This window comes from Scleropages formosus, chromosome 11 (assembly GCF_900964775.1).
Source record: "Scleropages formosus chromosome 11, fSclFor1.1, whole genome shotgun sequence".
Classification (NCBI taxonomy): Eukaryota; Metazoa; Chordata; class Actinopteri; order Osteoglossiformes; family Osteoglossidae; genus Scleropages; species Scleropages formosus.
The window spans coordinates 10,118,231-10,144,497 of NC_041816.1; the positions used below are offsets into that span (position 1 = coordinate 10,118,231).

Genomic DNA, 26,267 nt, shown 5'->3' on the forward strand with positions numbered 1-26,267 from the left:
ATCCTTCTCTTTGCAAGCAGCCAAGTTATCATGCCATATTTTTCTCTAGTATATTTCATATGTATACGAAAGTAATTCTTAGTTTTGCTATTTGATTAATAAGCTTGGTTTTCATTAGCGACTCAACGTGCAATGCAACTGGACAATGAAACAGAGCACACACGACTGCTCAGATGCAGTAACTTTTCTGTACTGCCAGCCGCAGATGTCCGGAGAAGTGGCGCGCGCGCGCTGGCCGTGTCGCTCCCCGCGTTGGCCATTCAGCGGAGGAATACCATAGTGGCGTCGACCCCCATGAATTAGTGTCGCAGAACACCGCAGTCGAGAAAGAGGGGGTGTCGCCCACCGCCGCGGGAAAATTAGTGCCGGGACACGAGGTGAGGCGCGCGCAGTTAGAGACTGGACGGACACGAGTTGCAGCGGGCTGAGAGGCACCGCAAGCAGGGAGCATGCGAGCGCGAGTCAGATAAATGGCGTCTTTCCAACAGAAAATATACCAGCGTCTGCTGCTCATCGCAGTATTTATTTCAGTGTCAGGTAAGTGGAACACTTTAATAATTTGTAGTTTTAAAAATTATTGTGCGCCGTTGCAACTTGGAAATGATGACCGCTCTGGCCTCTGGTGGACAAATCCAGTATTTGGTTTATAATTGTAGTATTGTTTGGTTTTGGTTCAGGTTTTGCTGAACATGATAAAACTTTGGAAACGAAAGGGAGTGAGAGTGAAGTGAGCGACGCCGGACGGGCGAGTGGCCGCAGTGGTCAGGCCAGCGCTCCGGTCACTCCATCGTCCGCAGACTGAACCCCCTGCTGCCCTGCGCTCTCCCGCACTGTTCCGCCCTGTTCTGTCTTGTCCTGCACTGTCCCGTCCCGTTATGTCTTGTGACCTGTCCGCTTATTCATCATAGTGTCGCGTCTCCCACCTGCAGCCGCGCGCTCTGTGTAAACAGAACGGTGTTGGCGCGTCGCGCGCGCCCGCGCGCATCGTTCCGAAACCGCCGAGTGCGACTGCAGTAAATGTGTAATGTGGTTAGTGTAAGTGTACAGTGTATAGTACCGTGTACCCATGTGTTCACCTGTATCAGACTCTTTGGTGCGCTGCTCGTTTTTAACAGACACGTTTTGTTTGGTTTTCACTGGACTCCCTGCTTCGGCTGTGGTTTCCCTCGTCTTTCTTGCCTTTTAACTAAGACTGAGTGTTTCAATCGCCTGATTCCTCACTCACTCACTGCATGAATAACCTTTCGTCGTTATGTTCTGTTCTCCGTGTACCGACGCGTTCTGTAATCATGAGCCGTAAATTTCAGCCACACACACTCCTGCAAGATTTTAGTTCCAGGCTTCAGTGTTCAGAAATCAGAGCAGGGGATGATTTCGTGGAAGATGTGAGCTGCTGTGCGCGTGCTGAACTCAATGTGTTTGTGTGTATATATAATGTATGTATTTAATGTATATACACACATACCACTTTATATTTTTGTTTAATATATGATGTGAAAAGTAAAATGTTTTGTATATTGTATATTGGGTAATTTATATTTTTATATATTTTTTTATCCTTCATTCACATATTCTATCTTCTCATCTGTGTCTTGTCACTGTCATTCTGTCTGTGCTGTGGAAGTTCTGTCACCAAGACAAATTCCTTGTATGTGTGAACATACTTGGCAATAAAGCTCCTTCTGATTCTGATTCTGATGTTCAACAACAAAATTTTTTTTACCTGTTGTCTGTCATGCCTGTCTGTCATGCCTCTCATGATTGCATTTGCTGTCCTTATACGTAGCTCAAAGCAATACTCCTGAATTTGCTGGAGAATAAACACTTGTATTAATACTTAACACTTGTGGTATAAAGTAACTTTGTGAAGCATGCTGTTCAGCCTCGTTTTATTGACAGCTGCGTCCAAGTCAGTGGAGACCTCTCATTTCCATTTGTTGTCTTAGCAGAGACATGACACTTAATGTTCTGTTCTGTCACAGATTACAAGATTTCATTTTTTTGGAAGGGAATTGTTTGTTCGTTAAAACTTGTTTCATTTTACGTTTCATTAAAAGCAAACTGGGGGTGTGGTGGTGCAATGGGTTTGGCCGGGTCCTGCTCTTAGGCGGGTCTGGGGTTCGAGTCCCGCTTGGGGTGCCTTGCAACGGACTGGCGTCCAGTCATGGGTGTGTCCCCTTCCCCTCCAGCCTTGCACCCTGTGCTGCTGGGTTAGGCACTGGTTTGCTGTGACCCCACTTGGGAAAAAAGTGGCTTCAGCCAATGTGTGTGTGTGTAAAAACAAACTTACTTGAGGTGTGGGGGAAAAATGAAAGAAAGCTTTTCTCAAAGTAAAAGGCAATCCTTGAAATGATTACAGGCTGTGGAATCTGATTCTTCACAGCTACCAAGTTTATGAGCTGTGCATAATTGAATTAACATGATGTGGAGAGCAAGCTGGACACCCATACATATAATATAATCGAAAACCTTCACTTTACAAGCATGTCTCTGTCCATGGCTGTACCTGTAGCACTTTTTGGTTTTCTGATTTGTGACCTATTTCTCCTCTGCTCTTTACAGGTGTATCATGCTTTAGTGAGTTATTCTTCACCAAGGAGCCCCATGATGTGATTGTCATGCGAATGGACAGTGTGGTTCTGGACTGCCAAGCACGTGGAGAGGCGCCCATTGCTGTCAGGTGGATGAGGAACGGACTGAGGATCTCAGAGAACGAACGTGTCTACAGCCTTTCCAATGGGTCCCTCTATATTTCTGAAGTGGAAAGTAAGAAAGGGGACAGATCAGATGAAGGATTTTACCAGTGTCTTGCTCAGAACAAATATGGGGCCATCTTGAGCCAGAAAGCTCATCTCTCTGTAGCAAGTAAGTATGATGGGGAAGTAAATCTTTCGAACATATTATAATATGAGTACCAGCAGGCAGGAGTGTAGCTAATAATTCTGGGCCCCTGAAACAATATTGCTCTGTCCCCTCCTTTTAAATAAATTAATTACTACTAGAATTTTTGTGGTACCTCTCCAGATGTAGGGCCCTAGCATAATCACCATCACCTGAAGTTGCGATATTCCAAAATAATGAGAGATGGAAGGAACTGGATTACAACAGTCAGTAACAGTTAATACCAGTACAATTATGACTGTCAGTTGTGAAAAACATTATCTTTGCATGTGGCATTTATTGAGATATCCTCTTCTGCTTTAGCTTTAAACTGTACAGGAGTGTTTTTGTTTAACAGTGTTATGATGCTTCTGTAAATACGTACATTTTCAAGTTGCTGCCTGTGTAAAATGTGTGTATCGTCTTAATTTTGGGGGCAAAAAAAACAACACTGACCCATATTGAATTGTTACTTCAAGTTTAAACTTCTAGCAAAGTCCATTGGACCCTTCAAGTTAAAAGAGAGACATAAAGACCTGAACCATTAACAAGCATTAAAATAGTCATTCTGTGCCTGTAAGGAGAGAAAAGAAATGCTTCCCACATCATCAGCAGGGAGCTATCGTTTCCTTTTTAGTTTGCTGTGTGTAGTGTTAGGGCGGGATGGATTATCCCCTTTCTTCAGAAGTGTAATTCCATTGTTGCATTTGGGGAATCCTGGTTCTCTAATCCATCTATTAGCTGAAGAGCCATGGACATTGGAAGGTTTTTCTGGTGGGGGGAGGGGAGGTGAGTAGCACTCAGAGTGTGGGGGCATCAGGCTAATGCCTCTAAAGTTAGAAGCGTCCAAACGCAGAAGTTACTCTGTGTAAGAGAATGGTGCCATTCATGTGTAAATGAGGGAGCTGAAGGTTTGAAAGGTTAGGAGCTGTCCAGGATGCGGGTTACCCTAGCGCTAAGGAACAGATGACCCCCCATTCACTGGCCAGGGCTTTCATGTCGTTGATTCACAAAGTGCGTGGTCACCAGGAATTGTTCTTTTGGAATGCTTTTTTTTTTTTGCGGTGCATACAGGAGCTGGCATTTCCTTTTGAAGGGGCAGTGAGGCTTTATCAAGACTGCTCTTTGGGGACCCTCTGCCCCCACCCTACAGCACCACCCCAGGCCATGGTGCTTGTCCTGCTCAGCACAATAGAGTGGCCCAACTTTTCTCCTTCATGGTGGAAACCTGAGCTTTTGAGAAGCACCAGATTTAGAGAATGGGTATTCTCTTGCCCCCCCCCTCCCTGGTCACTTATGTCATCACAGCTTCTGCATTTGCGATCAAAAAAGAAATGAAAGGCCACATGTGAATGCATTTAGGTCATCTTGAGATAAGATGGAAACTCATGCTTCTAGTTTTCATAGAATGTTGAGATAAGACTACTTTTTTATTACAAGATTTCCATCAAAGAATAACACCTTTCAACAAATGGCACCGCTAACTTTAAAAAATTGTGGTAAATAAAGAAATGTATCTGTGATAAATTGAAAAAAAATGGCCGTGAAAACACTTCTTTGGGGCAGAACTTAGGAAAGCAGAGCTTGGGAAGTATTTACTGGGGTTTTTCAGTTCCGTTACTTTGATCAGATCTGGACAATTCTCTGCTGAGAGATGAGAATGTTTCTGATCTTACTCCCGAAACTGACTTTTGGCCTGAGGAATCTCAGGCATACTGAAAAAAGGCTTGGTGAATGTTTTGGTACACGCCTCAGAGAGCTTTCGGGGAAAGTGCGTATCTCGCTGACACCTTCACGCTTGTGGTTTTACTTCTCCACGCTGAAATGAGTGCTGGAGGAGTTGGGTCTAATATGACAACAATGCCCTTTGCGGTGGATGCTACACAGCCTTGTAAATGAAGTGGTTATAAAATGGACTTTATGGGCCCTGTGTTAAGTTGCAGGGCTTTGAGGATGGAATGAAATGGCAAATGTTGGCAAGTGACACGAAGCCGCTCTAAAAACATCACACGCTTCTGACACCCACCTTCAAGCGTAGAAAATACATTAAATCAACATTAATGAAAATAGTGCATGTGAATTTTAGTTAACAGGAGGGATGCGTTGCTCTGTGTTCTATGTCGTGAACTTATAAGAGGTGATAAAAACAGCCAGTGGACTTTACAGGCTTGTTTTAAAGAGACTCGTAGACCCAATGGAGGGTCTATCTGGAAGCTCATAAAATTTGCAGGTACCTGAGAAATAGTCAAAGGAAGAAAACAAAGGTGGCAGTGGGGGTTTCCCAGATGCCTGGCTCTCCCCATTTCTCTCTCTGTCTCTTACACACACACACACACACACACACACACACACACACACACACACAGAGTTTAACTTTTCCTAAGTGCCATTAGTGTTCCTCACAGCTTCCTCCTACCTTGGTCTCATGTGTCTTTGGGTGGCTGGATTTCATTGTGTGTCCAATTACTGAAGTGAAGGCCAGTGCTGTGTGCATGTTGTTTTCTGCTCTGTTACTCAGAGGAATTAATGAAAAGCTATTCACCATGCCCTTTTCGCCTACTTACCTCTAACTCATTCCCCGCCCCGGCACCCAAAGAAAGGGGTTCTTCTGAGGATATCTGTCCAGAGATCTGTGGACTGGACACCTGGACCAATTCACCACTCCAAGGGCAGTATTGGTCATAACAAACATTTCCTAGTGTATCATAATATTTTAGTTTTAAAGGACCTTTCGTCTTCTGAATATGTTCGGACTTCATTGATTTAAACGGATGTACTTGATAGAAAACTCTTGTTACAAAGTGTAACTTTGCTAAGTTGAAACATTCATTCATTGAATTTAGAGTGTATTTTGTTTGCAGTTTTGCGTTGGTATATTTCTTTTTATGGTCTTGCTGTTGGAAACATAAGAAGGACACACTGCGGTGTTTTTAATGGTATTTCAGTGTACACACATTTCGTGTCATTTCTGAGCCCTTTGATTGTGCTGGAAAAGACTCTTTAAAGTATGTGAAGGGAGTATGTGTGACCTTGGCTCAGAGGTCGTCTTCCCGAGTTCCTTCTTTCGTCAGGAAGATTGATTGTCCAGCATGTGGGGACCTTTTGCTTCCTCTCCCTTCAGCCTCCGCACCTCTGTGCCTGGCTGACATGCCTCACATCAGAGCAGTTCTGTCAGCTCTTTGTGCTTGTGGAATTTCAGGCAATTCTTCAGTCCAACTTTTATTATGACTTTGCTATGAATAACATCCCACTACCATCAAAATGTGGTCTCTAGTGTTAACATTTTTTTAAAGGCAGATTCACATGTTCATATCGTGCAAAAGGGACTTAATGACAATGGGTGTTACAATCAGGAAGTGGAGTGTTTGGTTACCTATGCTGTCAGCTCAGCCACAGGGTGCCCTAAGGCCAAGGATGGTAAGCTGGGGCCGGTTTTGATGAACAGTGACCTGCAAGTGTCCGTGAAAGATGTGTGTGTGTGTGTGTGTGTGTGTGTGTGTGTGTGTGCTGGACGCACGGTGTCCCTGTGAGAATGCCTGCTGCGCATATTGGGTTCCAGCAGACCTTGCCAGTCGTGTCACCAGGAGTTCACGGGGCATTATGGAGACCCATCTGAACCATCCTTTTTACTCCCCCCCCGTGCTCCTCTCCTACTTGAATCCACATGCCACTGATGACAGGATTTTCTCGTTTTCCCAGCTTTCATGTGTACAAAGTAATGTCCAGAGTCAAGCATAAAAAATCAGTTTTGTCCATGCTGTCTGTTAGAGTAATATATTAAAACAATTTAACTTTAATATTTCAGGTTAAACTAACCTTTAACAGAAGTTTAGTTAAACTTTTTAGGAAAGTACTGGTGTCTGCAAGGACAAATCACTTGGATGCTCAGGATGCTCAGGTAGATGTGTGTAGCCTTTCAGAAGGTTGTTATAATAATAATAATAATAATAATAATAATAAAATAATAATAAGAAAAATAAGTTAGGGTCACACCAGTGACATTTTTGACTGCTGTGCTTGCTTCCAGGGACTCTTGTCTAGTTTGTGATGCTTTTCAGCACAGCAGCATATCACTGTGCCTTTATGCTTTCAACATAATTTATTGAAGAATAGGAGAAATCCTGTCATAGATGAGAGATGTGGACAGTCCCCCTCCCTGTGGCCTTACGCTTTTTAATCATAGGACATGAAAGTAGGAATGGACCTATTCCCAAAACATCCTGAAGCAGTGCTCTGCTGTTTTTATATGAGTTTGTTTGCTTCTGATCTCATTATGGGGAATTTCATGAAAATCTGCATATGAAGCACTAAAATGATCTCCCGCTGAAAGCTTTAGTTAGTGACAGAGGATGTGGCCCTGGGGTCCCCTTTGATCATTATCCTAGTCTGAATGAGTGATCATTGTGGTCACACGCTGATCACTGGAACCATTAGTGGCATGTGGATTCAATATATATAATATTCATTTGGTCACACTTTCAGTGGTACTAGTGAGAGATGTGTGACTGCACATTATAGTGGAGAAGTACTTGCTTTATGTAGTTAAGTTATGGTTGTTCTGCTCTATTACCTTTGGCTTGGGTGACTGTCAACAGCTATCACTGCATGTAATAAGATTCCTCAGGTCTCCACGTTCAGCTTCTGGACAACATTACGGGAGATGAAAGACAAGCTGTGGCCCGTCTTCTAGTTCTTTTGGCTGCTTGTAATTCCAAACAGAGTCGAGTGTTTTTTCTTAAAAAAGTATATTTTGCATTTCTATTGATTGCTTTTTGTTACATTTACACAATGTTGTTTAATAGTCAAGCTTCATTGCCTTGCATCCCAACACAGTAATGAAGATTGCTGGTTTCCATTGTCAGGTCTGCTTAAGATATTTATGTGGCCCAGTTGTCTATAAGCAAGATTAGGTGTCAGTGTGTCCAGGCAGTTCTTTGGCCACTCATGCCGCAGCCTAGGTTCATGATCCTCCTCAACAGTAACAGATATGACCAAGAAGACACCACAGAGGTTGCTGTGGCTTGACTCTGGGTCTTGATGCGTACTTGATGGCCTCGGATGTGTCTGCTCGGCTACCTTCGTTTCTTCAGCACCGCTAGGAGCTGGATGCCTAGAGCAAATTAACCGTATTGAGCACAGGTCTATTGTCCCATCAGCTGCAGCCTCAGAGCACAGTCCTGCAACACGTCTGCTGGAATGTGGATAATTGATTTCTGCCTGGAGAAGAGTGTTTGTTCTTCCAACAATGGCAGTTTATCCCTAACCCCTGCCTGCTGTTCCCCTCACATGCTGTAAAACATGCACACAGTTGTTTAATGCATGTGAATGCATGCTACATTTTAGTGGTTTAATTTTTCAGTTTTCATATGGCGACTGCTGCTTTATAGAAAAAAAGTACAATAATTATTAATTATAATTAAATGAAATACAACTTTGGACCTTTACTCACATGAAATCAAGAGTATAAGTGCTTCAATTTGGATGGAGTTTTGTAATAGGGTGGATGTAGTGATGGAGAAAGATAGATTCAATGGAATGGTAGTGGTGACTGGATGGATGGATGGATGGATGGGTGGGTGGAAGAAACAGACGATGGATGAAGTGAAGGATGTGGTAGGATGGGTGGAGTTGTGGAGATTCTATGAAGGGGTGGATGTGGCAGGGTAGATGGAGTAGTGCAGGGTTGCCGAGGGGAAGATTGGAACCACAGGCATCTCTAAGGGAACCTTTGTGTGCATTTGACCTGGTCGATGACCCAGTGTTTGCTGTGCTGTAGCTTCAGCGGTCTCTCTGCTACCTCACCTCACAATTGGCAGAAATTAGTGGAGTGACTCTCTTTGTGCAGCATGTTTAAACTTTAACATGGAAACACTGGAGACTGTCTAGAATTTACATGTGCAAAAAAGGGAATATTTCTAACACACACACACACTGAAACTGCTTGTCCTGAGCGGGGTCGTGGCGAGCCGGAGCCTAACCTGGTAACACAGGGCGAAGGGCTGGGGACACACCCAGGACGGGACGCCAGTCCATCACAAGGCACCCCAAGCAGGATCTGAACCCCAGACCCACCCGAGAGAAGCCCTGGCCAAACCCACTGCGCCACCGTGCCCCCATGTTTTTAGGAGTGTGCATTAATTTATTTAGTGGACACTTTTCTCCAGAGTGAATTACAATGTTAAGCTACTTACTGTATAATCATGTACTTGTTTATATAGCTGAGTAATTTTAATTGCACCAGTTCAGGGTAAGTACTTTACTCAAGGGTGCTAAAGCAGGAGGAGGGATTCAAACCTTTAACCTCTACATCCAAAAGCAGCAGAATAGCTTTAGCCATAATTATGAGTCAATAACGACACATTAAATCTACATAATTCAGTTTTCTATAAAACACTTAATTTCAAAGAAACATAAAAATGTATGCAGTAAGGTTGGTTCTAATTTGATCCCATCAGCAAACACTTACTGCAAATTTAACCAATGCTTCTGGTTCTGGTGCTGGTAGTCAACAATTCATGATCACTGAAGGTATGTCTGAGTAATTAAAAAAATGACAAGTAGACAATGTCTAGATGGCAGCTGAAGTATGGATGGCTCACAGAGGAACGGATCGAGTGCAAAGTTGCAGAATCCCTGTGAAGGACCCCTCCCCCCGTTAAACCTTGTGTTTAAGATTGATTGGCAGTTTGCAGGGAACCAGCGGGAGAGGCGAGCTGTGGAAGGATGGCTTTTCTGCTTTTCTCAGTCTGACTAAGCTGTGCACTCGCCTGGATTTGTGGAGGTCAGAGGTGAAAGGTGAGGGGTGAGACCACAGGAAGGGGCAGATGGCCAGATCTGCCTTAAGTGCTCATGGGGAAGTCCTCCGCTCTGCCGTTTGCTCCTCATTACAAATATGAAGGGCCTGGACACAGTGCTTGCATTCTGGCGTATAAATTTTGGTGCAGGCTGCAAGTTTGGTGTGATGCTGGTGGACAAATATTTTTGAGCTCCAGAACCAGAAACACGATCAGGGATTACTGTCAGCTGTGGCCCAAAGGCAACATTTGAACAGAACCTTTCATAAGTTGATGCTGAAAGTGAAAAGACAAGTGATAATTCAATAAGAATCTCCATAAGAAGTTTTTTCAGCATGCTTTGCCTGCCGTAAAATTACATGTGTAAAAGCAGTATTGACCCTCCTGTGTCTGTGTGTGCGCAGTAAGCAGATGGTCAGATGTGTGCTGAGGACACTGGACACAGTGTCAGCAGCCCCAAAAGCTATACATGTGAGGGACTGTGCTATTAGCATAGCAACAGCGGTCTTTCTCAGCTCTTTTTTCTTGTGCGGCGTTCATCCTGGTCTTGCCCTAAGGGTGCTAGATCCATGGAAGGCTCCTATCCATAAAGGCTGACTGGTGCACCACTAAGAAATGCATTTTGATGCTGATTGGACATTCTGTTTTCACTGGGTTGGAATGTGTGGCCATGGGGACAGTGCCTACAGCTTGCTTCCTGTGTCTTGCATCCTGCCTTTGAAAGGCTCACATGAAGACCTGACATGAGCCCCCAGCTGCAGGTCTAGTGGGTATCAGTCCAAGCCAAGATTGGTGTAACTGGTAAGAAATGAAGGTGAGGCATCAAAAAATTAAATCCCACATCAGAAAAGGGCATATTTTTAGCTCACCACAGGATACCTGACAGTCCAGGACTACTTAAGCATCCCTAGGAAAGTACAGGTAGAGACATTCACCTGAAAGTTGTGAATACGATTAGGGGCTAAACATCTGGGAGCACTGTCAAGTCTTGCTCCTCACTCATGCTCTCAGAGGATGTCCCATCAGAGAGTGAGAGTGATAACTGAAAGCACTTTTTCTTTGTCACCAGTAAAGGAATTGATGTGTAGTTTTGCCAGTTTTCTGCAGTCGCTCTTGGGCTTTGCTTGTGATGCATGTCACTACAATGGACTTATTTCATAAAGGTCTATTTCTGGTGATAAAATGAAATTGGACAAGTTTTTGTTTTGCAGGCACCATGGCACAATGGGTATCATCTGGATCTGGGTTTGAATCCGTTTTGGTCTGTGTGGAGTTGGCTGTTCTTTCCATGGTCGTGTTTGTTTCCTCTGTGGGCACAGTTTCATTCCAAAGTCTATATAGAGGTGTTTCAGGTGAATTTGTGACTTTAAATTGCCTGCAGTGTGTGAGATAGTCCTTCTATAGACTGTCTTACCATCCATGGTGTCTCCTACTTAGTGCCCTGTGCTTCCAGGATAGGCTTTGGACCACTGTGACCCTGATTTGGACAATCAGTTGATGAAAATGGGAAAAAAAGTTTATACTTAGTTTTTTAAAAAAAACAAATGTAAAAAATGCCAGCAGTCCATTTTTCATCTTCATAAAGTTTCTAAATGTTTCCAAACAAAATCAAGTTTAACACTGTATACAGTCTATGCAAATACACCTGTCAGGTAAAGATGGAAATAACAAAAGGTCATCTTCACCGCTAATCCTGTGTGTTATCTAAGCTTGGCCCCTTTTGTGGTATTTGCCCAACCATTTTCTGTCCTGTCCTGTCCATCCCACACTATGCGAGCGTCTGCGTCTGCGATAACAGGGCCAGGGCAGACTCCGAAAGCAAACACCTGGAACAGTGTGATGGAGGAGCTGGGAGACAAACAGATGAAAGGCTCTGTTGAGAATGTGATCACTCAGGGCTCTTCTTAGTCTGTCCTTAAGCCTCCAGCAAACTCTTCTTAGTTTTCAAACATACTGGTGGGTCCTGCTTGTCAGTAAAGCATATTTGCACTTTAAATTTCCAAAGAGGAAAAAACTGGAATTTGTAAATTGTGTTTTCTTTACACCTTCAGTATTTTCATTTTCAATTGAATTACATAATACAATTATGTAATATGCATTCTTTATTTTTCAGCAGTAATTGGATCCATTGGCTGACTTCAGGGGTTAGGTCTGCTGTGAACATGGTCTGTCAATCCTACCTATTGAAACTGGGTTGTCTTTCAAGGGTGAAGTTTGTGTTTTAAACAGAATATTTTTGAGATTAATATCTTTTTTATTTGAATAGCTTCAAAACATGATTTACAGGGCCTTTCCTGGGGGTCGAATTGCCATTGATTTATTTTAACAAATTATTGACCTGAGGCCATGTTAAGGTGGGGGAAGGGAGAAATGTGTGGACTTACTAGAAGGTGTCTCCATGATGACATGTGTGCACCAGTGAAATGTCCACTGCGTATTCTGTACCCGCTTTCTTTTCAGCTCAGTGCTCCAGCTCAGTTATTTCAAGCTGCAATTAACCAAACAAAGTTAGGCATGACAGCTTTTCTGCTTCTGACATGTCCGCTTGGGCCCCCCGAGCCTAGAACGGAACCGAAGGTCTCATTTACTTTAAACAAATAAACGGGGGGCTGCGGGGAGACCGAGGTGGAGGCCTGTGTAAACGGCCCGCCAAGGCCCGTACAGGCGGCGATATTTCACCCATGCGCAGTAGGTGTCGGTGGGGGTCTGACATGCTCACGCTGCCAGGATGATTCTTGTGGGGTCCCGTTTCAGGACAGCATGACGATCTGGCAGTGGGGGATAGGGCCCGGCGAAACCCAATCCAGCGCCACACTGCTCCTACGAGTCAGGCATGTCCTGCGTTGAGTCTGGAGCGCCATCAGTTCCTTCCGAATGCCCTCTTCACAAGGTCTTCTAGTAGTTGTGGGTACTTCCTGTGACAGAGTTAACCGCCACCTCACAGGGCAGATTTTGTGCAAGATACACTCACTGAGCACCTTATTTGGAAAAGTATATTAATAGTGGGTAGGGCCTCCCTTTGCTCTCAAAACAGCCTCAGTTCTTCATAAATGTATCTATTATTTATGTTGTTGGAAGCCCAATGGTTTTGTGGTTTCAGTGGCACACATGTCATTTGAGACATTAGAGCTGCCCTCACTAAAGGTTCTGCTTATAACTGATCGTCCACTGTCTTGCATCTTTAAGTGGGTTCTGTTCTTCTCCTCTGTTTGCTTCTCTTTTTCAGAAGGTCCTACATTTTTCCCTTAAACAGATGCTTTCCTTTCGTTACTATCCAGCATTTGATGAGCAATACCTTTTTTGGTCCAATGAGCAATGAAATTGAAATGGGTATATAGTTGCTAGGTATGTCTGTCATTGAGTCAGGAATTCGCAGTGGGAGAAATTTGTAGCCATTTTCTGCCAGTAATCACACAGGAAAAAATAAAAGTTTCCTCTAAAGATGTTAAGTGGCCCACTGGAGATGGCTGTGTTACAGGTGTTGGTATCTTAACATACTGAGAAAAATGAAATACATAGTATTGGAGTTCCTCAGACAGTCATTGGTGTCGTTGGTCTCGGTACAACTAGACCAGACGAAAACTTTTCCTCGCGTTCCACTGTTGTGACAGTTTTTAAAACTGCAAAACTGATGGTCACACTGCTGTTGCCCCAGGTATTTCGCCTTTTGTGATCCAGCCCACATCTGCAGTGGTGACAGAGGGATCTGTGGCCCGGTTCGCCTGCAGGATCACAGCAAACCCTCCACCCATCATCACTTGGGAGTTCAACCGTGTCACGCTACCTCTGGCCACAGAAAGGTACCACTCCCTCACTTTCAACCTAATGGCAGAAAAGATGCTCTGGACTCCTTTACCTGGTTACAATTTATTGCTTTTATAATTCTGCTTACTCTAGTACCTCTTTTCTGAAATTTTTCGTATTATGCACTAAAATAGAGGTTTGTGGCAGTGTTATAAGTATGTGTAGGATTCCAAACTGAGCTTGGCCTCTTTGGTACTCCAGTGAGGAATCTTCCGCTGTGAGGAATACTCTGTTCCCAGTCTTTGAACTATACTCTGGTTCTGTGTCTTGTAAGTTGTTTGACATATGTTTACCTTTGGTTTATCCAGGATCACAGCATTGCCCAACGGAGTGCTACAGATCCAGGGGGTGGAACGGGAGGATGCGGGAAACTACCGCTGCGTGGCGACCAACATTGCCAGTCGCCGGAGGAGCACTGAGGCGACACTTGTAGTCAACCCAGGTAAGTAGGAGGCTTGATGTAAGATGTGGATGATGGTATGAATAGGAGCAAAAACGCTGAGGGTAAAGCACACCGGAGTAGGGGATACGGTGAGGGGTCAGTTCTGTCAAAGTAACAACATTGGTTCTCTTTACAGCTCCAGCAGTCAGGCACCCACAGAGGCCTCAGATCATTGCAGGACCCCAAAACATCACGACAACTATCCATCAGAATGCAATTCTGGAGTGTGTGGCAACTGGTCGCCCCAAGCCCCTCATCTCCTGGAGCAGGGCAGACCACAAGTCCATTGACGTGTTCAACACCAGGGTCCTGGGTAACGGGAACCTAGTTATCTCGGATGTGAAGCCACAGCATGCTGGAGTGTATGTGTGCAGGGCTACTACACCCGGTACACGTAACTACACCATTGCTATTGCCAATCTCACTGTTCTAGGTGAGTCTGAAGCACCCTCACTCAGTTCAGGCTCTTCAAATTACATTTTCTTTTGTAAATCTTAATTCAGGAGTATTCTTTGTGTTCTGAAACAACTGCATCAAAAAGACATGCTGGCTATCTGTGAATCTAAAGTGAGTTTGCTCCCCTGTAGCTCCACCCTCACTGGTGGAGTGGCCGGAGAGCCTGACTCGTCCTCGGGCTGGAACTGCTCGCTTTGTCTGCCAGGCTGAGGGTGTGCCCCCTCCCCACATCACCTGGCTGAAGAATGGGGAGAAGGTGCACTCCAATGGCCGGATCAAGATGTACAACAGGTGAGACCTATTTGGCCGAGCCTAGGTATAGAGGTCAGGGGTGGTGCCATCTTCTCTTTCCATTTGTTTCTCTATCCGATATACTTTCATGAATAAAGTGCGTTGAACTTAATGTATATCAACTGCCAAACAGTCTTTGGGGAATAAACATCTTTAATTATACAGCTTCTCTAAGACAGCTGTGTTTGCTGACTACATGCATATGTCATGTTTAGAAATTAGTCAGTCAAGTAATACATCTAGGAGTATCTGCATAATCCATAATGCAAACAGTGTATAAAATGTGTGCATTGTTGGGGTGGCATTGTGGCAGAGCAAGTAGCCTAATCTCTCCTGGGCTTTGTCTTTGGATGTAGATTGGATTACGGCTCAGTGTGTGTAAAGTTTGCACCTTCCCTCCATCTTCCTGTGGGTTTCCTCCCGCAGTCCCAGGTTTTGGGCTTCAAGTGAACTGGTGACTCTAAATTGCCCAGAGTATGTGCGTGTCTGTGTGTGTGTGTGTGTGTGTATGTGTGTGTGTGTGTGTGTGTGTGTGTGTGTGTGTGTGTGTGTGTGTGCGAGACTGCTTTGCAGTGGGCCGGCATCTTGTCCAGTGTTTACCCTATATGTTTGGAACAGGTTCCAGACCACCACAACCCTATACTTGCCAAGCAGTTTATGAAAATAGAAATGTGCATTGTTGGTTTGTGTGACGTGGTTGTCACTTTTTCTGTTCTACCTGTCTGCTAGCAAACTGGTGATTAACCAGATCATCCCGGAAGATGATGCCATCTACCAGTGCCAGGCAGAGAACGAGCAGGGCTCTGTACTGTCCACAGCACGCCTCATCGTGGTCATGTCTGAGGACCGCCCTAGTGCCCCCAGGAACGTGCGAGCTGAGACTGTGTCCAGCTCGGCCATCCTGCTAGCCTGGGATCGGCCGCTCTACAACTCGGACAAAGTTATAGCCTACTCCGTGCACTACATGAAGGCTGAAGGTGAGAACTTGGCAGAAGTAAAGGTGCCAAGGTTAGGTCAGGCAGCTGTATACAGTATTATTACACAATTTCTCTGTGGAGAGTGGACCACAAAGGTGTTCAGAACATTCTAGCCCTTATTACCGTGACACATAGCCCAGTGGATATTTACTGGTAGTTAGCTTTATTGTGTTTCAGTTGGTTAATTCGTTTTTTTTGGTAGTGGAAAAGAAACAGTGGGGAATATGCGAGATTGGCAGATACCACACTGGTGGAGGTTACAATGCCTGAAGTGCAGCAAACACCATTTGGAATCCTCTCCAGAACGGAATGTGAGAAATTGACCATCTGTTGTTAATAACAAGTCACCGGGCAGGGGTCAGGGAAGCAGAAGGGCTGCCCTGCTGAAATAAGAGCAGCTTCATGTGTGCAGAAAGGTCTGCCTCACCACAGTTGAGTCCATCCCTAGGCACAAATAATCTTACTTCTGGCTTCTGCCTGCTAAAGTCACAGGCTTTGCTCTAGATAATACAGGTTCTGATGCTCTCAGATGCTGACAGGTGCTGCAGACGATGGGAAAATACTAGAGATACTGAAGTGTGATTTCAGCACAGCGCCTAGAGGTTTTTCCCCCGGGAAAGCAAAAGGTTGCTTATTGCTGTCAGGAGACTTTTTGTTTCCATTGTTGCTAACGGAGAAAGTACAAATTACACTTCAGCAAAAAACAGTTTTGCACGTTTATTAATGAGCCTTTTCAGCCCCACATGCTCCATCTTAAACTGTTACCCATTATGTGGTGACAGAATAATAAAACCCAGAGTGGGGGAAGAAAACAAAATTGTTTAAAAGAAACACCTGCTAAGAAAGGTTTTTTTGGCCTGTTTTGTGAATGGTATATGGAAGAAAAAACTACCCTTTTCTGTGTGAATAATCCGCATCCGTCCGGGATGGGGTGTGCTTGATTAAGATGTAGTGACACATCCTGAGGCGCTTGGCTGAAAGGAAGTCTCGCTGAATTGAGATTGACAAGAGTCACGGCACTGCATCCTGCATCCAAGGGCGCAAACAAGGGTGCGCGGCCCATGAATGGAGGCCTAATGAAACGGGGATGCCTAATTAGGCTGCGTGTTGGAGTGTGCTAATTCAACACTGGAGATTTTCTGGGGGTATTGCTGTAGAAGGAGTCCGGGTGGAAGGCGGGCTTTGTTTCCTAGCGGGCCTCTTCATCAGAGCCCACCATGGGGCCTGCTGGCCCATTCAATTCCTGAACAAGGCCCTTTCTGTTTACCCTCAAGGATCTTGTTTACCGGGTCAGAAATCGGGCCATGGGGCTCAATGCGCTGCAGCTATAAGTGCGTCTTTTGTGTGACCTTCCTAATCTGTACCAATTAAAGTACTATCAGGCACATTCACCAATGTGGGAAAATGTATTTGGGGAATGTGGCTTCGGCTTGTTGACAAAATTGTCTGTTAAAAGGGGAGGAACACATTTGATTAAGTTGACGGGTTTTTTTTCTTCCATGCGCCCTTCCCTGCCCTCCACCCCACAAGTTGCTTGAAAAGGACACTGTTCTAGAGGAACCTGAAAAATTACAGTACAAAAAGGTTATTCAGGAAAGGTCTTCTTAAGGTTTAGCAATGATGTTTTAATTGGCTACAGCAAGGACAGAAATACTTTTGAAAGGATATGGAAGATTGGAGCCTTCCTTAGCGCTCTCCAAGTATGCAAATGTTAGCACTGTGAAAGTTGCTTTTGGTTGAGAAACCGATTCAGTTGGAGGCTAAGAAACAATCACGGGCCACACAGTGCTGTGGCTTTTTATGTTCAATCGGCTTTCATTAGTTTGAAAGTGCCCGTCATTCACAGCGTCGATGAAGATGACAGAATTGAGAAGGTTACATCCTTCAGGTGTTGTTTTGAATGAGTATATGAATGCAGATACCTGGATGAAGCCGAGTTCCTTGATGCAAATCTTTCTATAAGGAACAGGGCCTGAACTATACAATAGAACCTTACCTGTTGTAGTACTCTTATACCAGGTTTTGGAGAACCTAATGTGAGCGCAGAAGAGATCTTAAGATGCCCTGGTGCCCAGGCTGGGGCCATTGTCCTCCTCTCGTAATGCTTTGGTCAGCTGGAAGATGGAGGACAGGTTCAAAATATATAAAAACTACTATTATCGTTAAGACAAGCATGCTTGGTTTGTATTTTTATTGCAGAAGATTTACTGACACTAACCAGAATCTAAATGACTAAACAACTTTATTAAATTGTATTTCAACTCCTTGCCCTCCTTTTCTCACTCCAGGTCTAAACAATGAAGAGTACCAAGTGGTCATTGGCAATGACACAACCCGCTACATAATAGATGACCTGGAACCAGCGAATAACTACACGTTTTACATAGTGGCCTACATGCCGATGGGGGCCAGCAGAATGTCCGACCATGTTATTCAGCATACCCTGGAGGATGGTGAGTTGGGGGGGTTCTGCCCTCCTGCTACCTGATGCTAATAAATTTACTAACACCAGAGATCTGGGGTTTATTTGTGGTGATAAATATGACATTTAAGCCTTCTGTCAACTGGTTTCTTTCTTAAAGCAGCTTTGCTGTGAAACACCTATGCTGGAATACGTTTCAGAGTAAACAGCTGTTACATTCAGACTTAGCTCCTTACCAAAAGGTTTTATTTGTTGTTTCAAGCAGAAAATTCACATTTATTAAATTAACATAAAGAGTCTGTACTCTGTGAAGAGTATTGAAAAGTTTGAAGAGTCTGTACTGTCTTTTTGCTAAGAGTAATTGATCCATGGAGTGCTAATTATGCAGTTTCCAGTCAGCAATGATTTTCTGTGTACTGTTTGAGACTTAATGGATCGTGAGAAAGTTAGTGATGTGTGGCCTGGATGACAGAGGTCCCATCGCCCTGAAGCAATAGCTGATAACTTTGCTAAAAGCTAAAATTCGTAGCGGCAACTGGAGGTCAAAGGTGGCCGTGTCATTGTAATGCTGCTTAACTTCTTAAACAGGCCAAACATTGCGCTTCTTAAACACAAAAGTAGGCAAACTTTCAATGAGATGCTCCAAGGAAATGTAACATAATCAATGCTCCTACTTAAGGAACCAATATGGGGGAGAACACACTTGCTTAATACCAAGAATAACATTTTTATTGGTTTTACACAACAGAATTTTATTCAGCATTATATACATTGTCATTTACACAGTCTTTTCCTGACATGCAGAGCTATCAAGTTCTTATGTGTACACTTGGTCTTGGGATATTTTAGCTTTGCATGTCTTAGTTGACTTTGCATGCCCTTCTTGACTTTGCACAAAAAAAATGCAGCCAACAATGAGAGAGAGGGCTAATAATATGCATGTGGCCCAATATTTGTTTTTAGAAAGAGCTCACAAGGTGAAACCTTGACTGTCCTTTTCAGAAGCAATTCTTGGAACTGAACTGTGGTTTCTGCTTCATAATGGCTTTACCCTCCTGTGCTTTGTCTGATGTCTATGACATGTGAAGGGCACTCTTGATGTTTCTGCCTACTTTGGAATATTCTTGTAGAGGTGATTGGCTCACTGTGGTACTGGTGAAGTTTTTACTGTGTGACTGGGCAATTCTTGTGCATTGCAGTGCCCCTTCGTGCCCCTGAGCTCAGCCTTGCCAGCCGCAGCCCAACGGATATCCAAGTGTCTTGGCTGCCACTTCCAGCCAAGCTGAGCCGTGGTCGCATCCTCAGCTACCGGCTGTCGTATCGCACCAGTATCGACAGCACGGTCACCTCCATGGAACTACCTGGGGACCAAACCCATCATGTTCTTGAGGGGCTCCAGCCAGACACCATCTACTTGCTGCGCATGGCAGCTGCCACCCGTGTGGGCTGGGGAGAGCAGTCTGCCTGGACCTCGCATCACACGCCCAAGGCTTCCAGCACCAAAGGTATCCCTGCCAAACACAGCAATAAAGACCTTAACTGTGTTCACCTCAAACTGATGTGTGTCCAGGTCTGGTCTCAGTGTGAAATAGCCACTGTTAATCTTGTTAAGGCCCTGCGTTTGTTACTCCCTGACCTTTGCTCTGTGCTGTCACGAACATTGGAATGGCCTCAGTCATGGGTCATAAAGAGGAAGAGAGGGCCCTCTGGGTGCAGGGAAGAATAGGACCATTTCAGAGTTATACTTCCTTGTGTGTGCGTGTGTGTGTCTGCGTGCGCGTGTGTGTGTGTGTGTGTGTGTGTGTGTGTGTGTGGGTGAGAGAGAGAGGAAGAGTATGAGGAGTCGGGGTTGAGGAACTCTTGTTTCTCCCTCTGATAATTTAAATGATTCAGTTCACACACACACACACACACACACATTTTCTGAACCGCTTGTCCCATACAGGGTCGCGGGGAACCGGAGCCTAACCCGGCAACACAGGGCATTTAAATACAATTCATACAATTTTTTTCATCTTCATACCGATGCCTGGTTCCTCTCTCTGCAGTCTTAGGGTTTAGTATTCTGTAAAGTGGATGGCCTCAGGTGACAGAATCTGCAGTTAAAAGAAAAAAGACATAGAACAACAATAATTTTTTACAGACCTGTTACTTAAACCAGTGTGTTTACCTTCGGTGCTTCAGTTTAGTCTGTTAAATGGGTTTGGCCAGTGAAATATGACCAAGCTGCATGTTAGCTCCATGCATATTGAATTGTCTCTTAGTAAGTTAATCAATCAATTCCTGGATACATCTTAATTATTTTGATATCTTACAGCAATGATTTTTTAATGTAGTTAGTTTTATATTTCCACTATATAATGTGCTCTGATTAAAGGCAGTCTAAATTTGCACTGATGTCCTTACATGGTGAGGAAAAAGAGTGGTTGGCTAATAGTATCTGTTGATCTGTCATTTCCATGTACTCGGTACTGACACCCTTACGTGTAAGGAAGTTTTACTTAAATCTAAATATGAACAGTTAAGTGTCCTGCCTTTCCTAACACAATAAGGTTTGTGTCAGTCATTAAGTTTTGTTTGGGCTAGATTCCTGCAGATAGTACTTTTTGTTGGTTTCACTTTTCTTTCTTGGCCAAGACTTAAACTTGTAACAAAATTGTTGTGCTGCAGAGTTGTCCTAACACAGCATCAAAAGAAGGCAGGCATTTTGATCACTTAAAAAGGTTCCCTTTGTTACAAACCCGTCCATTTTCAGACCTGCATGTCACTATGGGTTTTTTTTTATCACCTCCGAGTGTTTCTTTCAGTAATTGCAAGCAAAAACCCCACGGTGTAAAGGCGATACTAATGGAATTACTCTTTCACATCCCCTTATGGCATGAAGTAGAGAAAAGTAAATAAACATGAAACCATTACAACAGTCTCTGCCTTTTGCTCTTGGGACCCTGGTTGTGATACATACTTCTGACTGAGATTCTGGTACTGGTAGTGTGTGTGTGTGTGTGTGTGTGTGTGTGGTTTTGATTCTTTTTTTATTCCCTCCTCCACAGTGCCCCTGGCCCCAGAACTCCAGCTGGAAGCCCTCAACTGCACCACTGTTTTGGTCCGCTGGCAGCCCTCCCCTGATAACTCCGGTGCCATCCAGGGCTACCGCCTCTACTATCGTGAGGAGAGCCAGCCGGAGAGCACTCCAGTCCTGCTGCATGCGCAAGACACCCAGCGCACCATCGGAGGCTTGGGTAAGCGGTTGGTGCTGCTGTGGCCAGGGCTGCTGGCATGCCAGCCAAAGTACCTGGAGCCCTATTTACAAAACTGCCTCATCTGATGCTTTTCACATGTGAACCTGTGATCACACCCTAAAGTGCAGCCGGAGACAAAATATCGTCACACACTGATTTCAGAAAAAAACTGAGTGATGACCACTACAGCAAGGAATATTTTCTACAGATGGTCCGGAGTTTGCATGCAGCTTGAAACAGTTTCACATCTATTTCCGATATAGTAAATCTTCTGTTGGCAAAGATGTGTATGAAAGATCAAATATCTGCAGAATTTATGATCAAATCCATACACTTGAAGATTTTATAGATTAAGCTCTTTGTAGTTGTGCTGCCTTCTGGCTGTGTTTTAGATTGCATTTTTTCAGGAGCATATGGAAAGAAGTGATGTTGATGAATGCTCTCACTCGCTCACTGAGTGACTGACTGACTGGCTGACTGTCAATAACTGCTTATCCTAAGGCAGTGACATGATGATTCAGACTCTGTTCTGGAAGCACAGGGCATTAGACTAGCAAGGGTATAGCTAGGCTGGGACACCAGTGTATTTGATGAACACTAAACTGGAATTTGACTGGTTTGTTAGGGCCCTTGTGATGTGGTTTACAAAAAGATCACAGAAGAGACTGAACATTTGAAGCAGTGAGGAAGGGAGAGATGGTGAGCATTTACTGTATATATTCCAAGGATTTAGAGATTTCTCGTCCTATTAGGACCATTTGAGGCTGTTGTTCCTTTTGAGACAATAGGTCGTTGAGAGGACTAAAGTGCCTTCACACTGACTCCCAGGCCACTGTGTGTCAATTTCTGTCTACTGAAAGAGAGGCCTGCCCAGAAGGGGGGAATTGAGGGAGTACGGAGTGCTGGGATTCACGGGGCTTGAGAAGAAAGAGGGTGGCGGAGTGGACAACTGGCCATCTGTGGCCTGGGGGGTCAGCCAGGTGGTCAGCAGCTGACTTTTGAATCAAAGCTTCACTATCCAGGATGGGAAGGAGATATTGAGACACTTCAGTGCCATAAATACAATGGTGCTGTCGGATTGAGGGGGGGGATTAGTTTTACTTATTAAATGCTCTGGAATATCAGATGAGAACAGTACATATAATAAGAGATTCTAAAATAAATCAGTATGTACAGTAGGAAGAACAGCAAGGACCTATTATCTTTATTTCACCTTGGGACAAAGGTAACAGCATATAGATAGATAGATAGATAGATAGATAGATAGATAGATAGGTAGAGCAGTACTAATTATATTTTTGATAGGCTTTAAATGAACCACCAAGCTTCAGAAAATATTTCAATTATGGGGAAAAGCAATAGACACCTAAATAGTTTTTATGTTTGGCCTGTTGTATCTTTTCATGGTGTATGACCTGAAAACTACACTTTGGTTTGGTTTTGTATCAGAAGCTCTGAAAGCACATGTGCTGATTTTTTTCTTTCCTCTTTTATGACCACAGTGGTGTATGATTGATAAAATAGCTGGCAAGGATGGATTGTAGTAAGCCTGTAGCTTGGAAGAGGAAGAAGCTGTTATTGTGGAAAAGATTTATGGCATGTTTTATGACTCCTATGAGTGGAGTGCTTGAGAAGGTTTGGACATCAAAGGCACTCATTGTCCTGGGCTGGAGTGGCACAAAAAGGTTTATTGGTGAAGAGCCATCCACCCTTCAGCAGTGACTGAATAGTTGCTTTCCATGGTGTTTTGTCTTTACAATGGATAAAATACGACTTACCTGAACTTTCTTAGATTTTAGTGGAACGTTGAGCCCAATTCTCATGTGGCCCATGTCTGACTCTGTGACTTAACAATGGAATTTGCATAGAGCTGGGTTACGGTAGGGCATCAGGTTTGGCTTGGGCCTGCTGTGTGGTGGGTCTGGGGTTCGAGTCCTGCTTGGGGTGCCTTGTGGCAGACTGGTGTCCCATCCTGGGTGTGTCTCCTCCCCCTCAAGCCTTGTGCCCTGTGTTACCAGGTTAGGCTCTGGTTTGCTGGGACAAGCAGTTGTAGACATTGTGTGTGGCTTACATTGACAGAAGTTAATTACTTATTTATTCAACTGATGGTATTTTCCAAAGGGACAATATTTGCTGTGTATAGTAAACTACTTACAATTATTTACCCAAGTATAATAAGTTAGGCTGTTAGTTATTAGACAAGTAGTAAGTTATCTAATTGGATGTTGTCTTTACTATATGACTTTAGAGGTGTAAAGACGGGCAGCTGGTAGTGAAGCGGTTAGAGCTGGTGCCTTGGACCCAAAAAGTTGCAGTTTTGAAACCCACTTCCAGCGGTGGGACCCTTGAGCAAAGTACATGCCCTAAATTGCTCCAGTAAAATTACCCAGCTGTGTAAATGGGTAAAAAACTGTAAGTCACTTTGGAGAAAAGTTTCAGCTAAATGAATGCATGTAAAATGTGGCACGGAAATTAGTCCATGTAGCTCCTTGCCCTTGTTTTCTTAGGAAATTATGTCACGAGGAGCAGTGTGAAGGTATAACGTGGTTTGTCAGGGGTAGGGTTTGTTTTTTGAACTTGGTTCTTATGTCCTCCCCAGATACTGGAGTGGAAATTTATTGCTCATTAATTGTTAAGGGTGGCAGGAGCCAGAGGGCTTTGCTTAAGAGGATCATTGCTCTGCTTATTGCTTGCAGTCAAAAACGATGAACTGCTGAAAAGTTAAAGCTCCTTTAGGTGTAGTTTTTCTTGTCAAAACTTTACTAGTGCTCAGAAAGGGCAAGGGATATTCTTGTTGAACAACTTGCTTCATAATTTATTTAAATCATCAGCATTATTCACTAGAGAGGTACAAATTGCCTGCTTTGATCAAAAAAAGAAAAATACCCTAAAGCAGTAACCTACCTCTCTCCCAGGAATGTGATCTGGTCAGTATTTCAGAAATATTTAGGATTTTAGGAGCTTTCAAACATTTCATATTTTAGATTGAATAGTGTCAAAGTGCTCTTGCATTTGTTAATTCTATTTACAGTATAAAAATGTCCTTGATACTCTGTTACGAAGGGAACTTTATTGGTGATTTTAAAACTTCCAGATGTTTTTGTATAATGCATTATTTAACCAAATGCCTTAGCTGGGAATTTGATATTGTTTTTGGCTGCTTTAACAAGTTGAGAAAGAACATAATATGAAATACTCATGTTTTTGCCCAGTTAGCAAAGAAAGGCAATTTAACATTTCCTCAAACTTATTTTAATTACACAGCCCTGTTACAACTCCTCCTCTGTGTTCCCCATCCTTTTTAAGTAGTTTGTAATATTCAGCTGCTACACAGAAGATGAAGGACCATCTGCCTTAAGTGCTTAAATGACAGGTTCTCAGTTGGGTTTAATGCCCATGTTAGCCTGTAATTCCACGGACGGAGACTTGATCTCATTAGATTAACAACCTGCAAAAAAAGCATTTGGTATTGATTGATTTCCTCTGATGGGACAAATGTGTATTATGTAATGTTGATCAATTATTCTGATGAATGAAAGTTCATAGGAGTTTCGGAGGTTTGGCCAGCTTCTAATTCTGGTGCACATCCAAAGCAGACTGCTGGAGCCTAAAGGCAGATTGTAACAAGCAATAAATCAGACAGTCTGAATTAAAAGAATAACATTAGTTGTACTGTACAGCTTTACAGCAGTTTATAGTTCTTTTACAATCACACACACACACACACACACACACACACACACATTTTCCAAACCGCCCGTCCCAGACAGGGTTGCGGGGAACCGGAGCCTACCCGGCAACTCAGGGCGTAGGGCCGGAGGGGGAGGGGACACACCCAGGACGGGACGCCAGTCCGTCGCAAGGCACCCCAAGCAGGACTCGAACCCCAGACTCACTGGAGAGCAGGACCCGGTCCAACCCGCAGCGCCACCGCACCCCCTCTTTTACAATCAGTTTGCTTAAATTGTAAATCCTCAAAAAGGTTTATGTAAATGTCACTTATATTACTTTCCTAGCTATCTATACTTATACCTGTGTGTGTGTTCTGTTTGGTTCTGTGTGGGAGGTAACTTTTATTGCCCCAACTTAGACAGTACTTGCAGTTTGGGGACTGCCTGGATGAGCAGAAAAAAGCTGTGGGGGTCCTGCAGGATACACATGGGCTGTAAAAATCATGTGACCACAAACAAATGAGTGAAATACAAGTCTCATTCATGAGTACTGCAAAAGCTCGTTTCCAATGGATAAAAGGCAGAGATTTCATTTCCATAAAGAGTTGTAGTCCATTTTTATAGAATATTAAAACATGATGAACAACATTATGTAGTATAAATTTCACTTTAATACAAGGTTTTTTCTTAAGTTGGCAAATGGTCCAGTTTTGTTAATTTTTTTCTTATATTAATTTATGCAGCCTAATTTACTGCATCTGATATTGCCTGCTGTTGCTGGACAGCCCAAACTTTTTTTTATCAGCAAAGGGGTTTAGTGGTACTGAACGGACCAGGGCTAATACACATCTTCTGTTGAACCTTGTTTATTGTGAGTGACCATTAGCGCAGGCATGAGTGCTTTGCACAGGGGGCCTGCTGGGCAGCTTCTGTCTCTCTGCAGAGATCTGTTTTTTAACAATGCTTCCTGTTTTCCCCCGCAGAGCTGGTGTTTTAAATGTCCAATTCTGCACATATTCCTAAAATGATTTTAAAACAGGCTGATTATTGCTGGGCAAGCTGCTATAGGCCACAAATTTCCTCAGAAGTGAAGATATCCCTTCTGTGACAGCCCAGCCACACAGACACATCCCCCACTGATGTTGTAAATTCCATCTGAGCTTGACTGAGCAGATAAGCTGAGGAGCACTTTGTGAGCCGTGAGCCGCATTTTGCGTGTTTTGACTTTGTACCTTTAAAAGCCACGGCCTCCTGATAAAAGACTCTCTTGCCTCCCAGCCGACGTGTTCAT

At 43.8% G+C, this 26,267-nt stretch overlaps 1 protein-coding gene across 2 annotated transcripts in view; it reads left to right on the plus strand.

Moving 5' to 3' along the window:
* Positions 1–379: 379 nt before the first annotated feature.
* The window catches only part of prtga (protogenin homolog a (Gallus gallus)), a 34,093-nt gene continuing 8,205 nt past the window's right edge, over positions 380–26,267 (plus strand). For both annotated transcript variants that reach the window (XM_018739590.2, XM_018739589.2), the window contains exons 1-10: positions 380–537; positions 2,563–2,865; positions 13,330–13,474; positions 13,787–13,920; positions 14,057–14,353; positions 14,508–14,667; positions 15,397–15,644; positions 17,933–18,097; positions 19,266–19,571; positions 21,117–21,305. In XM_018739590.2, coding sequence (XP_018595106.1) covers positions 471–537; positions 2,563–2,865; positions 13,330–13,474; positions 13,787–13,920; positions 14,057–14,353; positions 14,508–14,667; positions 15,397–15,644; positions 17,933–18,097; positions 19,266–19,571; positions 21,117–21,305 — 2,014 coding nt within the window. In that variant the 5' untranslated portion in view covers positions 380–470. The remainder of the gene's footprint in view (positions 538–2,562; positions 2,866–13,329; positions 13,475–13,786; positions 13,921–14,056; positions 14,354–14,507; positions 14,668–15,396; positions 15,645–17,932; positions 18,098–19,265; positions 19,572–21,116; positions 21,306–26,267) is intronic.